The following is a 19583-nucleotide window of genomic DNA, read 5'->3' as shown; positions in this document are numbered from 1 at the left end:
TTTTTTTTTTTTTTTTTTTTTTTTTTTTTTTTTTTTTTTTTTTTTTTTTTTTTTTTTTTTTTTTTTTTTGTTCTTTTGTACCTGTCCATTTTCCTTTTCCTCGTAGATGGGTTTTCTTTTATTTGTTCTTCGATTTAAACTAGGACGTTTTATGGTCTACACAAACCAAAACACATGCCTCCAACTTTTAGAAGAAACCGAATGTACTATCGCTCCGTGTTTGCTCATGACTTGAAGTAATACGAAGCCTAAAAGCTGTATTCAGGAGTACTTTTGGTATGCCTAATGACCAAAAGTATCCTCATTTAGAAACTTTTGTACTTCGAGAAAGAATATAATTTCTTCAGGAAAAGGTAGGAAGACATCTCAAAAGTTTTTAACACTTATACTATCTCCATCCATTATCCCAATTTTAGTACGCTGAACAAAAGATGTATTCTATTTTAAAGTCGATTATAAATCTTTATATCCATGGTTCTAATATAAGGCTTTTGAAACATTCTCTACGAACATGTATTAAATATTAAATAAATAATTTAACTAATATATGTACTTTTACTCTGGTGATATAAGAATAATCTATTACCATTGAATAAATTTAACTTTTAACCCTTATGGCTCTTAAGTTACTAATTAAGAATATGGATCTCTCATCTCGTGTCCATAAATACATGAAACAAGCTTAATATCTAACGTGTTTTAGGGTATAATTAGAAACCATCTTAATTAATATGTTAGGTGTTTTAGGGTATAATTTGAGCAGAAAATGCATGGAATTGTAGGGTTAACCTAACCATTATGAATGCATGAGGGGGAGGGGAGGGGAGGGAGAGAAAAAAGTGAACATGTGAAGGTGTGGCAGGGCAGGGATGTTTTTGATGTTGACAAGGTAAGGAGCACGTGGTGTGGGGTCATAGGTCACGTGAGGGCCTTTCTTTTATGTGAGGTTTTCTTTTGGACTTGAGCGTAAAAGTAGAGACAAGTTGTGACACGCAGGTTGCCATGAGAGACCCTCCACTCCATCGCCATCTTCACGTCATCATGTTCTAACCTTTTTTCTTTTTATCAATATTCTTATGACAAAACATTTTCATTTCACTGTTGCCTCACGTGTTCATACATTATTGTTTTTTCTTTATCTAACAATTTTCTTTTTCATTATTATTATTTCATTTTTCATTTTTTTTAAAATCGATAATTCACACGATCACAAGTTCAATATCAAGAATCATTTCGTGTTTGTACAAAATAATAATACCAATTCCATTAAGAAAATAGCCCATGTGTGAATATGCGACCGATAAACCAATGGTTTAGACTACTTTTAATATTTGTTGTAATTATGAATAAATTTGAATATTTGAAGTATAAGGTCTAATATTGAATGAAGAGTATTGGTTTAGTCCGTGACCCTCCAATGTAAATAACATAAAATAAAAAAATACCAATAGTCAGCCCAATATCAGAGAAACTTTTGGTTCTATAGAAGTACCAACTCCAATACGTTACGTGTGTATAACCTAAACTAAAACTAGTTGCCATTAGTGATGTTACATCTATTTGATATTGGACAAACTAACACCTTTCATAGCTCTATTCGTATGTGCACCAATGAGGCATTAATATTGTTACCATCTCGAGGAGCAGTTACGAACGGTTAAGAATAAGAGTCTGGACTTTGGCTACATGGAAGCAAGGATTGTCAGTAACAAAATCTCTAACCAAGAAGAATTGCTGATAATATCTCCCCCATGGTCTTCTCAGATGACTCGCGCTCGTTATCCATCTCGATACCTGATTCCAGAACTGCAGCATCAAGGACTAACTTCCTTTTTGCTATCTCATAGACATTTTCATCCACTGTCCCCTTGGTGACCAACCTGCAAAAGACTCAGAGTACATGAAGTCAAACATCTGCTCTCCAGGTGCCTAGAATTCAAATTTTGTAATGAAGAAAGGTAGAGCAGAATTTGATGGAATAGTGGTGTAGGAATACCTGTATATGGTGACAGGTTTGGTTTGGCCAATTCGATGACAACGATCTTCTGCTTGACGGTCAATCTGTGGATTGAAATCCATGTCGTGAATGACAACGGTATCGGCTCCAGTTAAGTTCAAGCCCTGTCCCCCCGCTCTAGTAGAAAGCAAACATGCAAATATCGAAGTGTCGTTATTGAAAGTGTCAACTATTGTCTGTCGTTCTGCTACCTGCGTGCTGTGTCATAGAGAAAGAATTCCAAGAAAGAGTAAATCCCAGGGCACCACAAACAGACGTCCAATGTAATTTGATCCTAAGATGCATAAGATTTTTCAAAAAATTCAATATTGCTATACCGAAGCAAAGAGCGGTACTACATAAGAAGTACAAACAATGTAGGCCTAAATTTTTACCAGGAATAATTAGAATGTTATAATACATAATGAAGATTTCCGGAAAGAAAACTGAGCAGAAGTTTCATTGCCAGGTTCCTATGATAGCTTTCTAAAAGGAAAACAGTTAAAAATGTGTAAATGAGTGAATGACAAAAGGGTCCCGACTTCTTAATATGCTGCGGACTTTGGGATTTTTCTAAGAGGAAAGCTGCATTAAAGAGAAAATAACTTAGTAATAAGTTCGGCATAATAAGGGTTGTTGACTGATGTAACTAAACGAGAGATTGAATATCCTTATATGAGCCTAAAGCACGTAAATTTTGTACGTGATTATTTTATGGGGAGTAATATCCAATACAATATGAGCCTAAAAGCACTTGAAGAGTGAGGATGGCCGGAGTTGATGACAGTTCACAAAAAAGCCATCAAATGTTGTAATGTAAATTGAAGTATGAAACACAGTATTATCACCGTCCATGATCTATAAAAGCAATACGTGCAGGTTTTATATATGATTATTTTAGATGGGTATCATCTCCGAATAAAATATGAGCCTAAAGCATTTTTAGGGTTCAAGGATGGCCTAAGTTGAAAATCAATTTCCATATAACTATCAAATCATTACAATTTGATCAGTAGGTCACACCAAAACCTTAAGCCAAAGCACCGCATTGAAGAAATATCAATCCACCTTATCATAAGGGCAAGCTTAAAAGCCATTGATCCCTCATCTATTCCTGCTTCTGTAGTCTTCAACGGTTTCAATTCATCGGCTATGGAATTTGATTAAACTTTTTGCCTACCTCTCACAAATGTAGATTGGAACATAGAAAAGGTACATGCTAGTTATTTTAATGCTTTCTGTTACAACTATGGAAGGCCAACCAAGATATATACAGATGAAGTGGTACCTTCCATCAAGTCGTCTATAAGTTAACCCAATCACATCCAGTGTCCATTCCAGGATGTCGAGCATTGATGTCCATTGACTGAAAATAAGAACTCGATGTCCACCTTGCTTCAGTGAAGGAAGTAGTTGCGCTAATTCCTGTATTATTGACAAAGTAACTCAATTCGAACTTTTTTAATGAAAAATTAGACAACTAGCACAAAATCAAAATCCAAATAACTTATGCATCAGAAGTGGTAAATAGATACCCGACACTTAGCTGAAAGTAGCACTTTGTTGTCTGATAGAACTCCCTTTCTGTCAGTGATGCCATATGAAAGTAATAACTGCAAAAAGATGATTGGAAACTAGATCACAACCAAAGAGAAACAAAAGGCTCTATCATTAATGTCTACTAGAAAGGAAGAATGAAAAGAACGATTTAGTTCCATGATTCAAAGAAACTTGAACAGAAGAAATAAATGGAAAATAAAGAAAAATGGTTAGTGCATGTGATGGCACCATACAGCACATCAATCACGAGATTTGGGAATTTGTCCAACACCATCTCTTTGTTAAATGTTCGATAATCCACACAGAACAGCCAACTAACATGTTTCTTGCATACTAGTAAAACAAAACTGAAAAATTGAGTTGTGGATGGGTTGGAAGATGTCTGTTGCTAATATCTCCGCAGATAACTCCGAATGGTTTGATCTCAACCTTTTCATTCTGTGGATATCACTACGACCTCACATTCACAAGGTAGCTTCTCTCTTTCAACACAATAGCATGAACGTGCTCCCTTCTAGGAGGTAACCCCGAGCCTGCCCCAAGAAAGTGGAGAAGCAATCCCATCCTGCCCTGCCCCAAGAAAGTGGAGAAGCAATCCCATCCTGCCCTGCCCCGATGGCATCCTAACCTCCAAGGTTTTTGGACCACACTTATCAAGTATAAGCAGAGGCTACAGAGAGTTTACATTGCATTCTTTAAGTTGTCCGCCCTGGGTGGAGATTTTGTGGAGGTGTGCTTACACTTTTGGATGATGTTGGCGCCAGATCGGACTTAGCTCACTTACTCATTCACTGCCCCTTTGCCGACAAATATTGAACCTTTATCTTCAAAGAATTGGGTCTCTCGTTTTATTTACAGAGTAGAGTGGACAATTGTTCATGGAAGCTTTGATGGGTAGCTCAAAAGGGAAAAGCCAAAATCCTTCGGATATGTGCTGTGGGAACTATCCGCTAGGTAACTTGGGAGGAGAGAAACCTTGGAATTTTTTTAGGACAAGATGACAATGGAGGACTTAGGCCGTTGATATATATCATATCAATTCGTGAAAGAGAAAGAGAGCAATAAAAACATATCATATCAATTCTGTCATCATAATAATTTAAATATAAACTAAGATGTGAATTTAGACCGTTGATATATGAAAGCAAACTAAATAAAAGTAATTATGAATGATAAAATAAGTACCCGGTGAATGGAAAAATCATTGTAACTTTTAAGTTCCTCAACTACCCTTTCCACGGAACATTCAAAGCCAAATGCACCCAAAGGATGTAACTTTTTAGCAAAACGAACAACATCCTCATCATTGTAAATGTGCCGCACCAGTAAAGGATGATTAGCAATCTGAAACAAGAAATAGAAGATAAAGGAAAAGTAGCAAAAATATACACATACGTTTATATAGAATTTTCTCCATTCAGTCTTCCACTTATCAACTGTCCTAGTATGTGACTTCATTATTGAAAGTTGATTTTTGATTCAAGAGCATAGTTGAGTTGTTGCATACATAATATTGATTTCTAGTTTTTCGTGGAAAATGTGAACAATGCTTGCTCACTGAGAAAAAGGTGCAAACTATTTAGAAGACTATTTCAATTCCAGAACTTGTTGAAAGAATGAACTTGATTTAAGGAAGATTTGTGTACTCCTAACCTCAAGTTACGTTCCTAATTTTGCGAGCCCACTCAACACATCATCCAATATTCCCTAATCTAGTAAGCCCACCACTCTGACGCACATCCATCCATTCCAACAAGCCCACCATCACTTCAAGCAGCAAACGATCACTCTTCTGCAAGCTCACCATCACTTCAAGTAGCAAACCATCAATATTCCGCAAGCATACCACTTTTGAGCATGGAAGGACTTTTTCGAATGTGACTTGGATAAATTTTGTTTAAGACTTATTTTTCCTCCAAACTAAGACTCGCCAGTTCATCAAGTTGAAGAATAAAAAAAATCTCATCACTAGAAGAGGAAGTTCCTACGACCTAAAAGAAGGGTGACCTTCAACCCCTCTGATTGTCATACCAACTTAACGAAAAAACATTCTCAAATGTTTCAAATTGTGCGGATATACCATAAGAGAAAAGGAAAACAATGGCACATCATTAGACTAGGACCAGCAAAGATGAATCTTGGATTTACTGCATTGGACAAGAAAGACTCCATGATAATGTCATGACAATGGAACTACAGAGCCATCCATCAGTGATACATATATGTTTTTACAAAATGCAAAAGCCATATAGAATTTCATTTATCGAACTATATTCTAGGGCTAGAGATACTCTCAGATCCATGAAAGCAAGATCATGACCGGAACAATGAAGCAAGAAGGAAAAAATTGTCTGAATATGCCAATGCCCTACAAACATTGTGGTAGGAAGTTGATTATTAGCAGGTATTCAAGATGGATTGCAGAGTAGATGTCGAAATTCTGAAAATTTATTAAGGCAGATCATGTCTATGATTTTATGGCCGGCCTCAACAATGAGTTTGACCAAGTCTATGTACAAATCATCAGAAAAGGCACATGGCTCTCTAAAAAAAATAAAGAATTAAGAGAAGATAGTTTATACTTGCAACAAAATTTTAGTAAATCTATTGGATAACAAGGCTTTATATGATGGTTTTTTGGGAATAACTTTTGATGATTCTGGTGGCTTATTGACAATCTTCGTTTGAAAATTAACCATTGGTCCAACAAGAAACACTCCCACCTGGAATTCATAAAGAGCTACAAAGGATAGATCTCTGAATTGACCTTTGTCATATTGGAAACGTCCTTTCTTTGAAGCAATAGGACAGCACTTCAATGGTCTAATGAGCATTTCATCCCAAACAATTAATCTCCTTGATTATTCAGCCGCCAAAATAGAAGTAGAGAAAAATTGTGGATTCATCCCAACAAAAGCTGAAGTAAAGGATGGTAATATGAGAAAAAATTCCCTCCATTTTCATGATATTGTTGCATTAGACCGTTGTAGCACGAGAATTTAATCATGGAGTTTTATTTATTAAAGACTACTCAAACTAGATGGATATAAGGAGAATTAATCAAGAAAGTGAACATGCGGGTTCACTTCCAGAACAAAGATGATTTTGTATCGTCTTTTTTTGTCCCCATAAGGAACTTGTATCGTTGAACTCTTTCCTTCCTTTTCATATATCAATGAAAAGTTGTTTCTTGTCATGTCAACATCAGCTCCATTCCCTTATAAAGAAAGTTCCATATAACTATTTTCATCCTAGTAGATTCCTTAACATTCCATTTCCAACGTTGTTTCAGTAATCCAATCTATGATTTGAAACAGTTTTTAATTGAGAGTCCATTTTACATCCCGCAGTTTACACCAATAAACCAAATCTTTTGTGCATCACCCCTTCCCAACCAAATTTGTCAAAGCGCAAGGTTCGCATTCCTTAAATCCATGTCTCCTTATTTCGTTCTATCCAATAAATGGTCTTACTTTCTGCCACACTAACAGTAATCACATTTCTGAGCTTAGAGGCATAAGGTTTGATGATCATGCATGTCTTGAAAGAAAGTTACGATGAGATTTGGTCTGCCAAAGGAAATATTTCCCTTCTGTGACTCTCTCTCAAGGGGTACAAAATAACATAAAAGTAGCCTAACAATGGTTTGGTCAATCTAGCTTTTGAAGATGTTGGTATTTTATGGTTCTGTAAAAAATCCTTGAGTAACGAACTTCTTACCGAAATAGAAAAGTGACAGGAGTTTAAATTCGGAATTGTCAAATTTTATTCATATAGGCAAGGTCTAATCCCACAGTAATATTTTTCACTATAAAGGTCAATCTTACAAAAGATTGTAAGTTCTACAAGGACAAAATTTCATAATCAAATTATGCGGTTGGGATTAAATTCATAAATATGCTAAATGAATATGTCCTTTCATTCTTCTTAATCAGAGGTCGTCAATTTGATCAGTAAATTCTTATTATCCTGTAATTTTTCAAAATATTATTCATCGCCATTTTGCCATAAATGACCAAATATGTATCAGAACTGATTCATCCTGGAGCAAATTGAATCAACAAAACACAAACTAATGAGTCAAGGAAATGTAAGCAGAAAATGTCTTACGCACCTTGCGGAACTGAACAAAATAATTAGATATCTGACGACGGGGAAGAACACCATATATGTTATCTGAATTAGTATTGGCTTTTCTATCAATACGAGCACGTGAAGCATTTCGATAAGCTTCAATGGCATCCTTGTAGGCATCTTCTTGTTGCTTTTCCATTGCAACAAATTGAATCTGCAGCGTATTTTTCAGTAATAAAGATATAAATATAATTAAAAAATTATAAGGAAGAATATTAAAAATACCAAAAATGAACCGGAGCAAAGTTGAAAGGAGACAACAATAATATTAGAAAAAGAAGTTCAGACATACCTGCTGTATCTTTGGAACAAGTTGCTGCATAACATCAGATTTTAACCGCCTCAAAATAAACGGACCCAAAATGAATTTCATATGGTTAACCAAAGAATTGTTCTCAGCTGTTAACAGTTTTTTCAAGTCCACATCCTCAGCAGCGAAGAGATTGGGCATCATAAACTCCAACAGTGACCACAGCTCCTGGACCAAAAGCCTATCAGATGAGCTATAAAATAATCGCGCGGATTAAGACAGTATTGTTTTAAAATTGCAGGCACACCATGACACAGATCGCAAATCAGATATGTGATAATATTCTTTGGACAAGAACAAAAACTGAGAGAGTCTACTAGTCCATAGCAACATAAATCCAAAGAAGAAAATCCACAAACTCCAGACTGATCTAGTTTCATCCTGTATCTTCTTCTATCATCCTTGTAAGAAATCAAAAAATAGAAAGGATGGAATCCACAGATTTTAACAGTGGCAAGGAGTTTAACTGAGCTGATTGTGAGTTTTGTGGTTGGAGAGCTAGGGGTTCAGACAAGTTCCTATCGTTCTTAGCACTGATTTTGTAACGTTTCCATCAGTAACCTAGCAGGTTTTGGTCCTTGGAATGTAGAAGAAACTCAACTATGCTAGAGAGATTACAAGAATGCCCTTATACTTGCGAAAATAAGAAAACATTACAAAAAAAAATTATGTAATATTGGAGAAAAAACATAAATATTGATTGATATGATAAAGTGGAACATAAAAGAAGATCCGACTGGAAAATAATTACGAAAGAACACCTTCCATGATTAGAAGGGTAGATAAGCTATAATTACAAAGAGGAGGAGACAATTTGCTCCAAGTAATAGCTAAAGAGATGTGGATTCAATAATATAGTTCATATTACAACTCTCTCTGTGAAGATATGGGCATTGCGTTCCAACCAAAAATTCCACACGAAAACTCAAACATGATTAAGCCAAAGGATCTGCTTGTCCTTTTTCAATATATGACCCATCAGCAATAGAGACATGAGAGTAAAGATATCTCAGGGTCTAGGAAATTTCCATCCAAAGGTGTCTTGTAAGAAAATCCAGAACTTTGTGGCATAGGTGCAGCTACTAAAAAGGTGGATTTGGGATTCGGCACAGACTGTACACGAAGCAGTAGATGGGAGAAATGTATAACCATGGGACTAGCTTGTCAAAGGTATTAATGCAAGGATGACAGCTCCAAAACAAAAAATAAAAAAATAAAAACTTGACCTTGTTGTAAAAGAGATATTAAACATATTTGTTTACAAATGAACTTCTCATTGAAATAATGAAAAGATACAAAAATGTTCAAATGAAGCAAACTCTCACTAGGGAAAGAAAATTACATAAATAAACTAAAACAAGAATCCTAGTAAGGAAAAATGAATGCAGCTATATTCAAATAAAGATCAATAGGAAAATTGAGCATACAAATTAGAAAGAGTACACCAAGGAAAGGCTTTAAAAGTAGTGATGACATCTTTCCAACCAAACATTAGAATTGTCTTAAAAGAACCTTTGATTCTTCTCAAATCGAACCATAGCTTAGAATTAAATGCTTGACAACATTATCCCAAAGAAGATGACCATGTCAAGATAAGTCCGGACCATATAATAGTTGTAGGACACTCCAACTTGCATATTAGTTGTCTTATGAAGAACAAACCTTTCACCAATAAAAAAAAGAAAGAGTACAATAGAATGTGAAAAACCAAAGTCTAAACAGCAAGGGAGCCAAGTTAAAGAAAATGCCTCCAATCAACCACATCGAAGATCTCACAGATAATTACAAAAAAGTGGCATGCCATAAAGAGACAAAGAACCTAACAAGGAACCAAACTATTCAAATCATTTCTCTCCCCCCACAAACTCCATAAAATTGCACAAACATTCATTTAACACAAAGACATCACCTTCTCCAAAAAGGCAGATGGAGGCGTAACTCCTTAATCATCTCCCTACAGACCCTAGCAAGCTGAGAATCAAACACCCCCCAAAAAAATAAAGTAGTCTGTCTTGCAAAACCTTCAACTTGCACGTTATCAAACACCAATTGAATCTTGAGAAAAGACCAACAGCAAGCAGCAAAAGGACAAGAAGAAATGGTGAAATTAGTTTTCACCATTTCCCACACATATGAACACACTGAAGGTTGAGGAAAGAAAGAAAGCTTCGTTTCTAGAGAATACTAAACGAAGCAAAATCCAGAGGGATGTAGCAGGGTACCTCACAAATACAGATGCAGGGGCCTTAATTCTGACCCTAAGGATCTTCTCTCACCTTTAAGAACTTCATTGACAGCAACTTTATTTTCATCCCATAGAATATGTATGGCTCCAAATCTTGATGTATATGGTTCATAACTTGGTTTTTCTGTCTTTTTGTATTCACCAGCCAGTTTATCTTTGTTTTTATTATTTACTGTAGGTTGAATGACAAGTCAGGCTGTTCCTTTATAAAGGCTTTGTTTTGTATTTGAAAGTTAGTTGAACATTAATTAAATTCTCTCCAAACTGGTCCACACCAAATTGGTATCAAAGCTCCAAGAACTTTGGACCTGCGGACAGGAAAGAAACCTAACATTTCAAGTGGCAGATATTTCCCTTTAACTAACAAAGAAGTGACGCAACCCACCTCCCCGTAATCGAAGACCATCACTCGATGCTTGCTGTCAGTCGAGAGTTCTATCCATGGTATTCACCAGTTACAAAAGAACATGTCCCTAGAGTTGGATCAACTAACAACTGTTGAAGGAATGACCTTAATTATGTATATGCCTAATATTCAGGGATTGAGTTAGATCTATTTTCCTGTATAATTACCTAGTGTCTTGGTATTCAGTTAGATTTATTTTTTCTACATATTTGCCAAGTATCTAGGGATTTAGTTAGCCATTTTGTATTATAGAAGACACATGTACCTTTCTAAAAATGAAGAAGACACATGAGCAAGATAATTTACACTAGTAACGGCAACCAATTTAACCAATACCCACCTCTACCACAAACACAAGAAAACAGAGAAAGACCCAAAATCATTCCTCAAAGGGAAAACTCCAACCAACAACTCAAACAGCCAAGAAACTCTCATGAACTGCCTATCGTTCCTCAAGAAACACCAAGAATGCAGGTTTATCTGTGAAGACATCACCAAAAGCATGGAAACTATCCTATCAAGACTTGGGAACAAATGAAAAGGTTGATGAAACATCAGGTTTTACCAGCCAATTATATACAGTAAGTACCAAAATTGACATCGGGTTGAGGTCTATTGTGAAATATACTAAAGTTGATTGACACTTAGAAATAACTGTTGCAGAAATACTGAATTTTTTTTTAAATGGTAGTTCTGCACTTCAGCGACTAGGCATTATCATGGTATCAAGACAGGTTTCTTCTCAAGAAAAGATTCTAGATCCACTGCGTGTTTGAAGAAAAATATTTTGATCATGAGATGATTAATCTTGGAGATGAGGTTTACGACTAGACTCGATGTCCCTTTTTACTCATGAAGGTATTTCTAACAAAAATGATTCAAGCTATGTTTGGTACCTATGAGGAATACTGGAGGGAAAGAGCTAATACTCCTAATACTTTTTCGTTTAGCTGTCATAGACATATTTGTCAATATCTACAATAAACATTTAGTTCAAGGCCATTTAAGTCCTCAAAAGACAATTGATAAATGCTTCATCGCATTTCAACATATTCCTAGTTCATAAACATAAAACGCACTAGAAAACAAAAAACAAAATCATAGAACGAACAGAATTACTAGTTGATCTACTTAAGTACATTGGTGTGTTGCATGATAAAAAGAAAATGGTCAAGTAATAACAACAGTGGATTAGTACATGTAAATCATTCTGAAGCGGTGTCCCTGTCAACATTAACCGTTGCTTTGCATTACGTGCAAGAGACATTAAATTTTTCCACCGATAACTGTTTCTATCTTTCAAGGCATGAGCCTCATCCATAAGAACGCAGCTCCATTGCCAGTGTTTCAGAATTTTACGTTCATCTTTCTGCTGGGAACTGTAGAATACCATCCAAGATAAGAACTGATACAAACGCATATAACAAAATAAACTTTAAAAATAAATTAAAAAAGGAAAATATTGACCTGTGCCTTTCAAAAAGAGAATAACAAACAAGAAGAACATTAAATGGAGGAGGCAACCCCGACTTGGCCAGAGAACTCAATTTCTTTGCATATGTCGACCGGGCAGCCCCATGATACTGGAGTACAGAAAAGGATGGGCACCACTTTTTGAGTTCTCTTTCCCAGTTCTCCAGAACAGATGCAGGGCATACAATTAGATGAGGCCCCGAATCATTGCTCAAATATTTCAACATTACAAGATATGTAATAGCCTGCCATCAGAAGGATTGAAGATAAAGTAATGGCATCAAAATGATAATTGCTAACAGAAATATCAAGTACCAACCTGAATTGTCTTCCCCAAACCCATCTCATCCGCAAGTATAGCTGCAAATTGAGAAAATTAAAAGGTATTAAAGCTAATCCATGGTACAAACTCAAAAATCATCAAACAAAGCCATAGGAGTTATTTCCTCAACTGGTTGTGACAACACTGATGGACTTTTAAATTACAGCAAGCCTAGTTTCCCGTAACATGGAATCAGAAAAAAGAAAAGTTACAGAACAGCAATTAACCTCATGCTGTTCATTTAAAAAGTCAAACTACCCCCGCTGATCACCAAAAAACATGACCAACAACCAAATTCTAATGAGCCTCAAAATAGAAAGCTAGACCACAAATATCTTCTCCGACCTCACATCCCTTGCTTACTACTAAAACTTGCCACAAATGTTCAAAAATTCAAACGGGCAAAACATTGTCAGAAAAAATTGTCACAAATATCTTCTCTAGCCTCACAAATGTCAGAAAAAAACCTCTTGATCTTGAAGCAAACGGGCAAAACAATCAACATTGAGCTTCCCCCACTCATATTGTATGGGATAAAATTGTGACCATTACTCGAAAACATTTCCATGACGATTGGTTTATGATAAAGAGGATCGTACAATCCATGCTCAACAATTCTATTATTTAAAACCTTAGAGAGCAGACAAGGTGATCCTCACGCACATGATAAAATTTCTGGACAAGATGACATCTCACTCCTATGAAGGTAAGAATTTATTGGACATGGCCTTAACATACAACCCTTTCAAGAATGTTAAAGTCTTGATCTCATTACAGTTTTATTATGAAATTTATGGAAAGAAAGAAATCAAAGAGACATTTACAGAGAAGACAGATTTATGCAAAGCTCTTCGACAATATTGTTTACCATGCTATATCTTGTTATAAATTGTCTAATAGTTTTGTTTCCTATGATCATATATCCCTTACAGTAAATTGGGAAGGTTTTTTTTGTAAACATCAGGGATAATACATCCATTTTGTCCCTTATTAAAAAAAAAAAAAAAACCCCCACCTAATTGAAGAATGATAATTGAGAAGGCTAAGTCCATCTGTTTTCTCTTAATTGCACAAAATCATCATCAATATACAAATGAAGAATTTCAGAGTTGTCACTGACAGCTTTAACAAGCATGGTAAAATTAGAATCAGACGTACAAGTCAACATGATGTTGTTACCACGGTATTTACTACATATTTATGTGTTACGCATAATGATGACAAGAGCATTCGAGCAGTATTCATTACCTCCACCAACTCCCTTACGATACAAAAGAAGAAGAAAGTTCACGCCAACCAGCTGATATGGCTTGAGAACAGGCTCAAAATCAGAATCTTCAGCCTTGCAAGCCGCATTAATATCATCCTATATTAGGATATTAAAATTCATTACATTGCATTTTTATCTTAAAGGAGCGAGATATTGTGCCTTGAAATTCCTCATTTTTAAATTTGGGATAATAAATCAATAGAATCAACAATGACAAAGTCCTCATTTTTAAATTTGGGATAATAAATCAATAGAATCAACAATGACAAAGATTATTAAGTGTAAGAAAAAAACACAATATACAGTAAGTATTAGAATACTCAGAAACCAAGAAATATTTTAACGCAAAGATTGAAGAATCAGATATGATGCCGAAAGAATATCAATATTTCCTCCACGAAAGTAAAAGTAGTGTAATGAATTAAATCAAAAAACCCATTCTTATGCACGGTGAATAGATGAATTGGTGGCTTTTTAGTCCAAACATAACACGGGACTTCCATTCAGAAGAATGAATTAATATCAGACAAATTACATATTTACCTCAAGTGTCTTCATCCTCATGCCTTTTTAGTCTCTGGATTTTCAATTCCTACAATTTAAACCGTTGGGTTTTTAAGAATAGGTCTTTGTTAGCTGTACTAACACAAAGCTAACAGAACATCTTTTTATTTATCTGTCAATACTAATTATGTTGATCTGGTATTAAAAATATATTTTATATTTTTTTTGTCATGTAGCAAAAACTACTCATTAATCTGGAAAAGAAAAAGGCTCTCCTCCAAACAAAATTAAACACCAAATGAAACTCTTAACAAAATTAGATTCTACTTCAAAAACACCTTAGTCTTCATCCTCATGCCCATTTAGTCTCTGGATTTTCAAATCCTACAATTAAAACCGCTGGGATTTTAAAAATAGTTCTTTGTTAGCTGTCCTAACACAAAGCTAACTGAGCATCTTTTTATTTATCTGTCGATATTAATTATGTTGATCTGGTATTAAAATAAATTTTATATTTTCTTATCATGTGGCAAAAGATTCTTTGAGAAACAAACTAAAATATATTACAAATTTATCAAAAGAAAAAGCCTCTTCTTCAAACAAAATTAAGCACCAAATGAAACTCTACTGTAAAAAATTAGATTCTACTACAACAACACCACACGCTGATGTCTCAAGTTCCCAATGCCCAACCCTAGCTCAACGGCCTTGAAACCATCTCCCATCTAACCAAACGCAGCTCCCCCATCTACCCCTTCTCAAAGAACATGCAATGCAAGATGCCACACAACAGGCCCATCAAGTTGGGAACCCTCCTCGAAACCTTACCCAAGGTGTTAATTCTTCTATGGATAACCTTCTTGGGAGACGGTAACAAATCTGATCAATTTTGGAGGCTTAGGGATACAGAATGTGAAAGCCCACAAACCCTCCACAAAACTTTAGCCAAGTTGTTAATTCTCCTATGGATAACCTTCTTGGGAGATGGTGACAAATCCAATCGACTTTGGAGGCTTAGGGATAGGGAATGTGAGAGCCCACAACAAGGCTTTGATGGCTAAATGGTTGTGGTGGCTTCATTAGGAGTCTAATTCCTAGTGGCATAGAGTTATTGTGAGCATGGATTGTCCCCTTTTGAATGGGCTACGAGTGGGGTAAAAGGCACATCTAGAAACCTTTGAAGAGATATCGATGAGGAGTTTCCTTTTATCTCTCTTTACGTTTGTTACTCAAGTGGGGTGGGAGTAACACCTTTTTCTCAAAGGATAAGTGGTTGGGAGATAGATCCCCTACTCTTTATTCCCTCGTTGAGAAATCATTCTATTGCAACAATTTTGTAGCCTTACTCCACTCCTTTGTTGAGATTCAGTCGTGCCTTACTGGATAGGGAAATATTGGATGTCATCAATCGTCTATTGATGCATAGGGAGTCCCATTATAACCCTAGAAGAAGGGATGTCCGTATTCGGCACCCTTGCCCTTCTGGAGGATTCTCGTGTAAATTCTTTTTTCTCTACTTTGTGATCCCCTCTTCCTTAAGTGAATTGGTCATGCCTTGCTGTGGAAGATGAATATTCCAAAGAAGGTAAAAAAAATTTGCTTTGGCAAGGTTCTCCACGGTAGAATTAATACTTTGGATATGGTTTTCAGGAGGGTTCCCAACTTGACAGGGCCTTAGTGTTATATTCTCAGCATGAGGTCCGTCGGCAGAGGATCTAGATCATATTCTTTGGTTGTGTGATTATGCCTTTGCAGTTTGGAGCTGGTTTTTTTTATGAGTTTGGCTTGGCATAGCATAGAGGCTGCAATGAGATGATCAAGGAGTTCCTTCTTCATCCTCCTTTTTGTGAGAAAGGAAGGTTATGCATGCTAGGATGTGCACTATATTTAGGAGCTTTCGGTAGAAAGGAATAATAGAATTTTTAGAGGGTTTGAGAGGCCCTTGAGTGAGGTGGGGTTCTGCACTTGGTTCAATGTCTCCCTTTGGGCGTCTGTGACTAAGTTTTTTCTATAATTACCCATTCGGTTATATTTTGTTAGATGGGAGGTCGTTTTTGTACGTGTCTCCGTCTTTTATGGGTTTCTTAGTATACCCATGTATTCTCTCATCTTTATCTCGATGAAAGTTTGATTTTTCATAAAATAATAATAATAATTAAACAAAGAAAAAGGTTTAAAAGAAAACCCTTCAGAAGGGCTAGAGTTCCAAATACGAATATATCTCTTTCTCCCTAGGCAGCAACAAAACTACCAGGCATTGTTAGAATATCAATAATATTGAGTGTTTCCCTGCTAGACGAAGCTTGACAAAACCCCAATGAAGGATAGGACATGGACTAAGCCAAGACAGTCACCACCAAACAATTTCTCATTGAGGGCAAATGAAATAACCAAGGGAATAAAGAGCAAAGAGATCTATCCCCCAAACACAGATCCTCCTAGGAAAAAATGTCTCTTCCATCCCCAACTGGGCTATAAACAAAAAGAGAATAGAATGGAAACCTCTCAATAATAACTTTTCTAAGGTTTTAGGATGTGCCTTTGACTCCACTCAATATACACTAAAATGGGGTCCGCCCAAGTTTACTCACAATAACCTTCTTTTTTGTTTATAAGAGACATAACTTTCATTGACAAGAGAGAATTTCCAAAACGAGGGAGAGATTAGGTCTCCCTCCAAACCAACGGGCTACAAAAAAGAAGTCCAACTGGTTTAAATATGAGTTAGGCTATAAGTACCAAAAAAAAAAAAAGTTGAAATAGAGGACCAAGTAGAAGCAAAATGAGTGACCAAATCTCAAAAAGTGCCCCTATGCACTAATTAGGGGAAAGAGTAGAATTTTGAAGAATTCTTAGGGTTCTACCGCAAGTATTCAGCCTCCCAAAACAGAAGATGCACAAGAAAACTTTGACCTTCATAGGACACAATGCTTTCCATATAATCAGATTTTTGTTTGTCCAAAGTTGCTTGTTTCACAATGAGCTTGGGAAAAAAGGTTTTAACCTAAAAGGAGCCATCGTTTTCCAGCATCCACAACAACCTTGACCTTCTTACTCACAATACCCTTATGCCACAAGGAACTGCACTCCTAATGAAACTACCACAACCATTTGGTCAAAAGGGCCTTGTTGAGGTCTCGCACAATATCAATCCCTAGACCCCTGAAGTCAACAAGTTTTGTCACAATCTTCTACTTTACTAAGTGTGCCCCTTTCCCTCCTCCACTCCCTTCCTAAAGAAAATCTCTCATGAGCTACTCTAAAGTATTACTAACCATCACCAGGATCCTAAAGAGAGATAGGAAGTAGGTTGGAATCCCACTCAAAACAAACTAGATCAAGATAAGTCTACCTCCTTGCGAGAAAGAAAAAACACCTCTACTGAGACGCCAACTTCTTTTGAATCTTACTCACCATGGGATAACATCAGGTATTTGGGGTTATGACCTAAGGAAAGGCTTATTAGATAAGATGAACAAATTAGAGAACTCTTTTGTAATCTACATGGTGCTTTCTTTCTTTTCTTTTCTTTTCTTTTTTTTTTTTTTCTATAAACTTCACACATCAATGAGATTGTTTCTTATTGAACAAAAAAATGGCGACAGGAGGAGCTCCATCCGATAAGCCTGGCCCAAAAATTTGTACGGACTTTGTTCTTTATTCTTGCTCTTGTTCTTTCATTTCTACTCATTAAGTTCTTTTTACAAAAGACAAACAGTACACATATTTAACAAGAACTTGCAAAAGTTAGATGTTGATTGCACCCACTTCAACAGAAATCAGAGTTATGCTTTATGATTAGTTCGACAAAGCTAAACGTGTTGGACAATCTATTTTGTCAATTAGTAGTTCATCCTATTAGATGTAACAAAAGGAAGGCTAGAGGAAGAAAATTTTACCAAATTGCCTAACCGTCTAATGACAGAAGACAACAAAAGATCAGGGTAAAGACAAAAGTTCACTCGTAATATTTTGAAAAGACAACGTGTTTATCACTATTATCCTTGCTTGTCCCATAATTTTAAACTGCAAAGAAATTCTGACAAGCATAACACATAATACAACAAATGTATGAAAGCTACTAACCGAGTCATAAATCTGCAAGTAATAATTTTTAGTCCACTGTAATTGTATCGAGACAAGGTCCACATTCCTAATTGTTTGACAGAACTTAAACCTAGATTTTTTTAACCACTTGTACACATAGAACTGTTCAACCTTGCTTCCTACCTTGCTAAGAAGACAGTATACTAGGAATGCATATTCACAAAAACAAACCTTTATGATACTAATAAATTGAGAAGTACCTGGGTAACTATCCTAACAGAAGAAGACTCCACTTCAGAATATCGTTCGCAAGCAGAGACGGAAGAGCCGTACAGCTCTCTCTTCAACTCGGCAGATAATTTTGCACACTTCCGCAGAGCCATACCGACAACATCATCCTCATCCTCCCTGTCCTCCTCCTCCTCCTCCTCCTCCTCCTCACTCGTCGACCTTACATCACAAACCTCGGTCAATTCCTTCTCACTTTCTTCATCTTCATCATCCACCACAAATCGACGGCCACGACTCATGGCCGTGGAGGACTTCACTCCCTCAACCTCAACATCGTCATCCTCCAAACTTTCCTTGAAATTCTTGGAACTTTCCATGACTACGACACAATCGTCACCGCTATCATCGGAAATATACAGCGACGGCGGTCGGTAAGCAAAAGATTCAATCGGAGGAGGGATCGGAGGTTGAGTCTGCGGCTTGCTGAAGACACGAGAGGGCTTAAAAGAGTGATTCGACCACTCGTCATCTGAAATTTCGTCGAAGACACGCTTCATACTGTGATGGAGGACCTGCGAGAAATTCCCGGCAGAGAATACAGTCTCAGTGAGAAAATGGAGAAGATAAGGCGAAAGGGACGACTGCTTCCAACAAACGAACAACCAGATATACGTACAGCCGAATAGCTCAATCAACAAAAAAGAGTGAATCAACAGCAACGAAGACAAGTTGTAAGGGAGACAAATATGGAATTGGAGATTACCAGAAGTGAAGACGAACAGACGGAATCGATCAAGGAAGCTTCACAACATAGCAAGAGAGAAACCGGGAAGAATCAAACAGAAGCTTAAGCCCTGCTGCATCTTCCGTCGACAGCCGGTGATTGAAACTCTTGAAACAGAGAGTTACTTGAAAGCTCAATATCACCTCAACATTTTCTCCAAGGGTTTTGCTTAATTTCTTTCCTCTTTTACCCTTTTTACCCTTTTTACACTTTGCAACGTGAATGCCCTGTTGGCGTCGGGATAACACGGTAATATGTTCAAACAAATTAAGTGTAACAAAATGGAATGATTTTACCACCA

At 36.4% G+C, this 19583-nt stretch overlaps 1 protein-coding gene across 1 annotated transcript; it reads right to left on the bottom strand.

Annotated features, from left to right (window-relative positions):
• Window positions 1–1407: 1407 nt before the first annotated feature.
• Window positions 1408–19438, bottom strand: LOC111447914 (protein CHROMATIN REMODELING 19). The gene is made up of 13 exons (XM_023087297.1): window positions 19262–19438; window positions 18528–19070; window positions 13695–13812; window positions 12444–12484; window positions 12119–12369; window positions 11850–12030; window positions 7983–8168; window positions 7671–7844; window positions 4742–4900; window positions 3532–3609; window positions 3285–3421; window positions 1997–2215; window positions 1408–1880 (listed from the first exon to the last, which is right to left on the bottom strand). Exons 2-13 carry the CDS (start codon window positions 19053–19055, stop codon window positions 1718–1720), a joined length of 2235 nt encoding a protein of 744 aa, XP_022943065.1. The 5' UTR covers window positions 19056–19070; window positions 19262–19438; the 3' UTR covers window positions 1408–1717.
• Between the last annotated feature and the right edge of the window lie 145 nt (window positions 19439–19583).

The sequence above is a fragment of the Cucurbita moschata genome, unplaced genomic scaffold (genome assembly GCF_002738365.1).
Source record: "Cucurbita moschata cultivar Rifu unplaced genomic scaffold, Cmos_1.0 Cmo_Scf00009, whole genome shotgun sequence".
In the NCBI taxonomy this organism is placed as follows: Eukaryota; Viridiplantae; Streptophyta; class Magnoliopsida; order Cucurbitales; family Cucurbitaceae; genus Cucurbita; species Cucurbita moschata.
The sequence above is the reverse complement of the archived record's forward strand: the minus strand, read 5'-3'. Positions and strand labels throughout refer to the sequence as shown.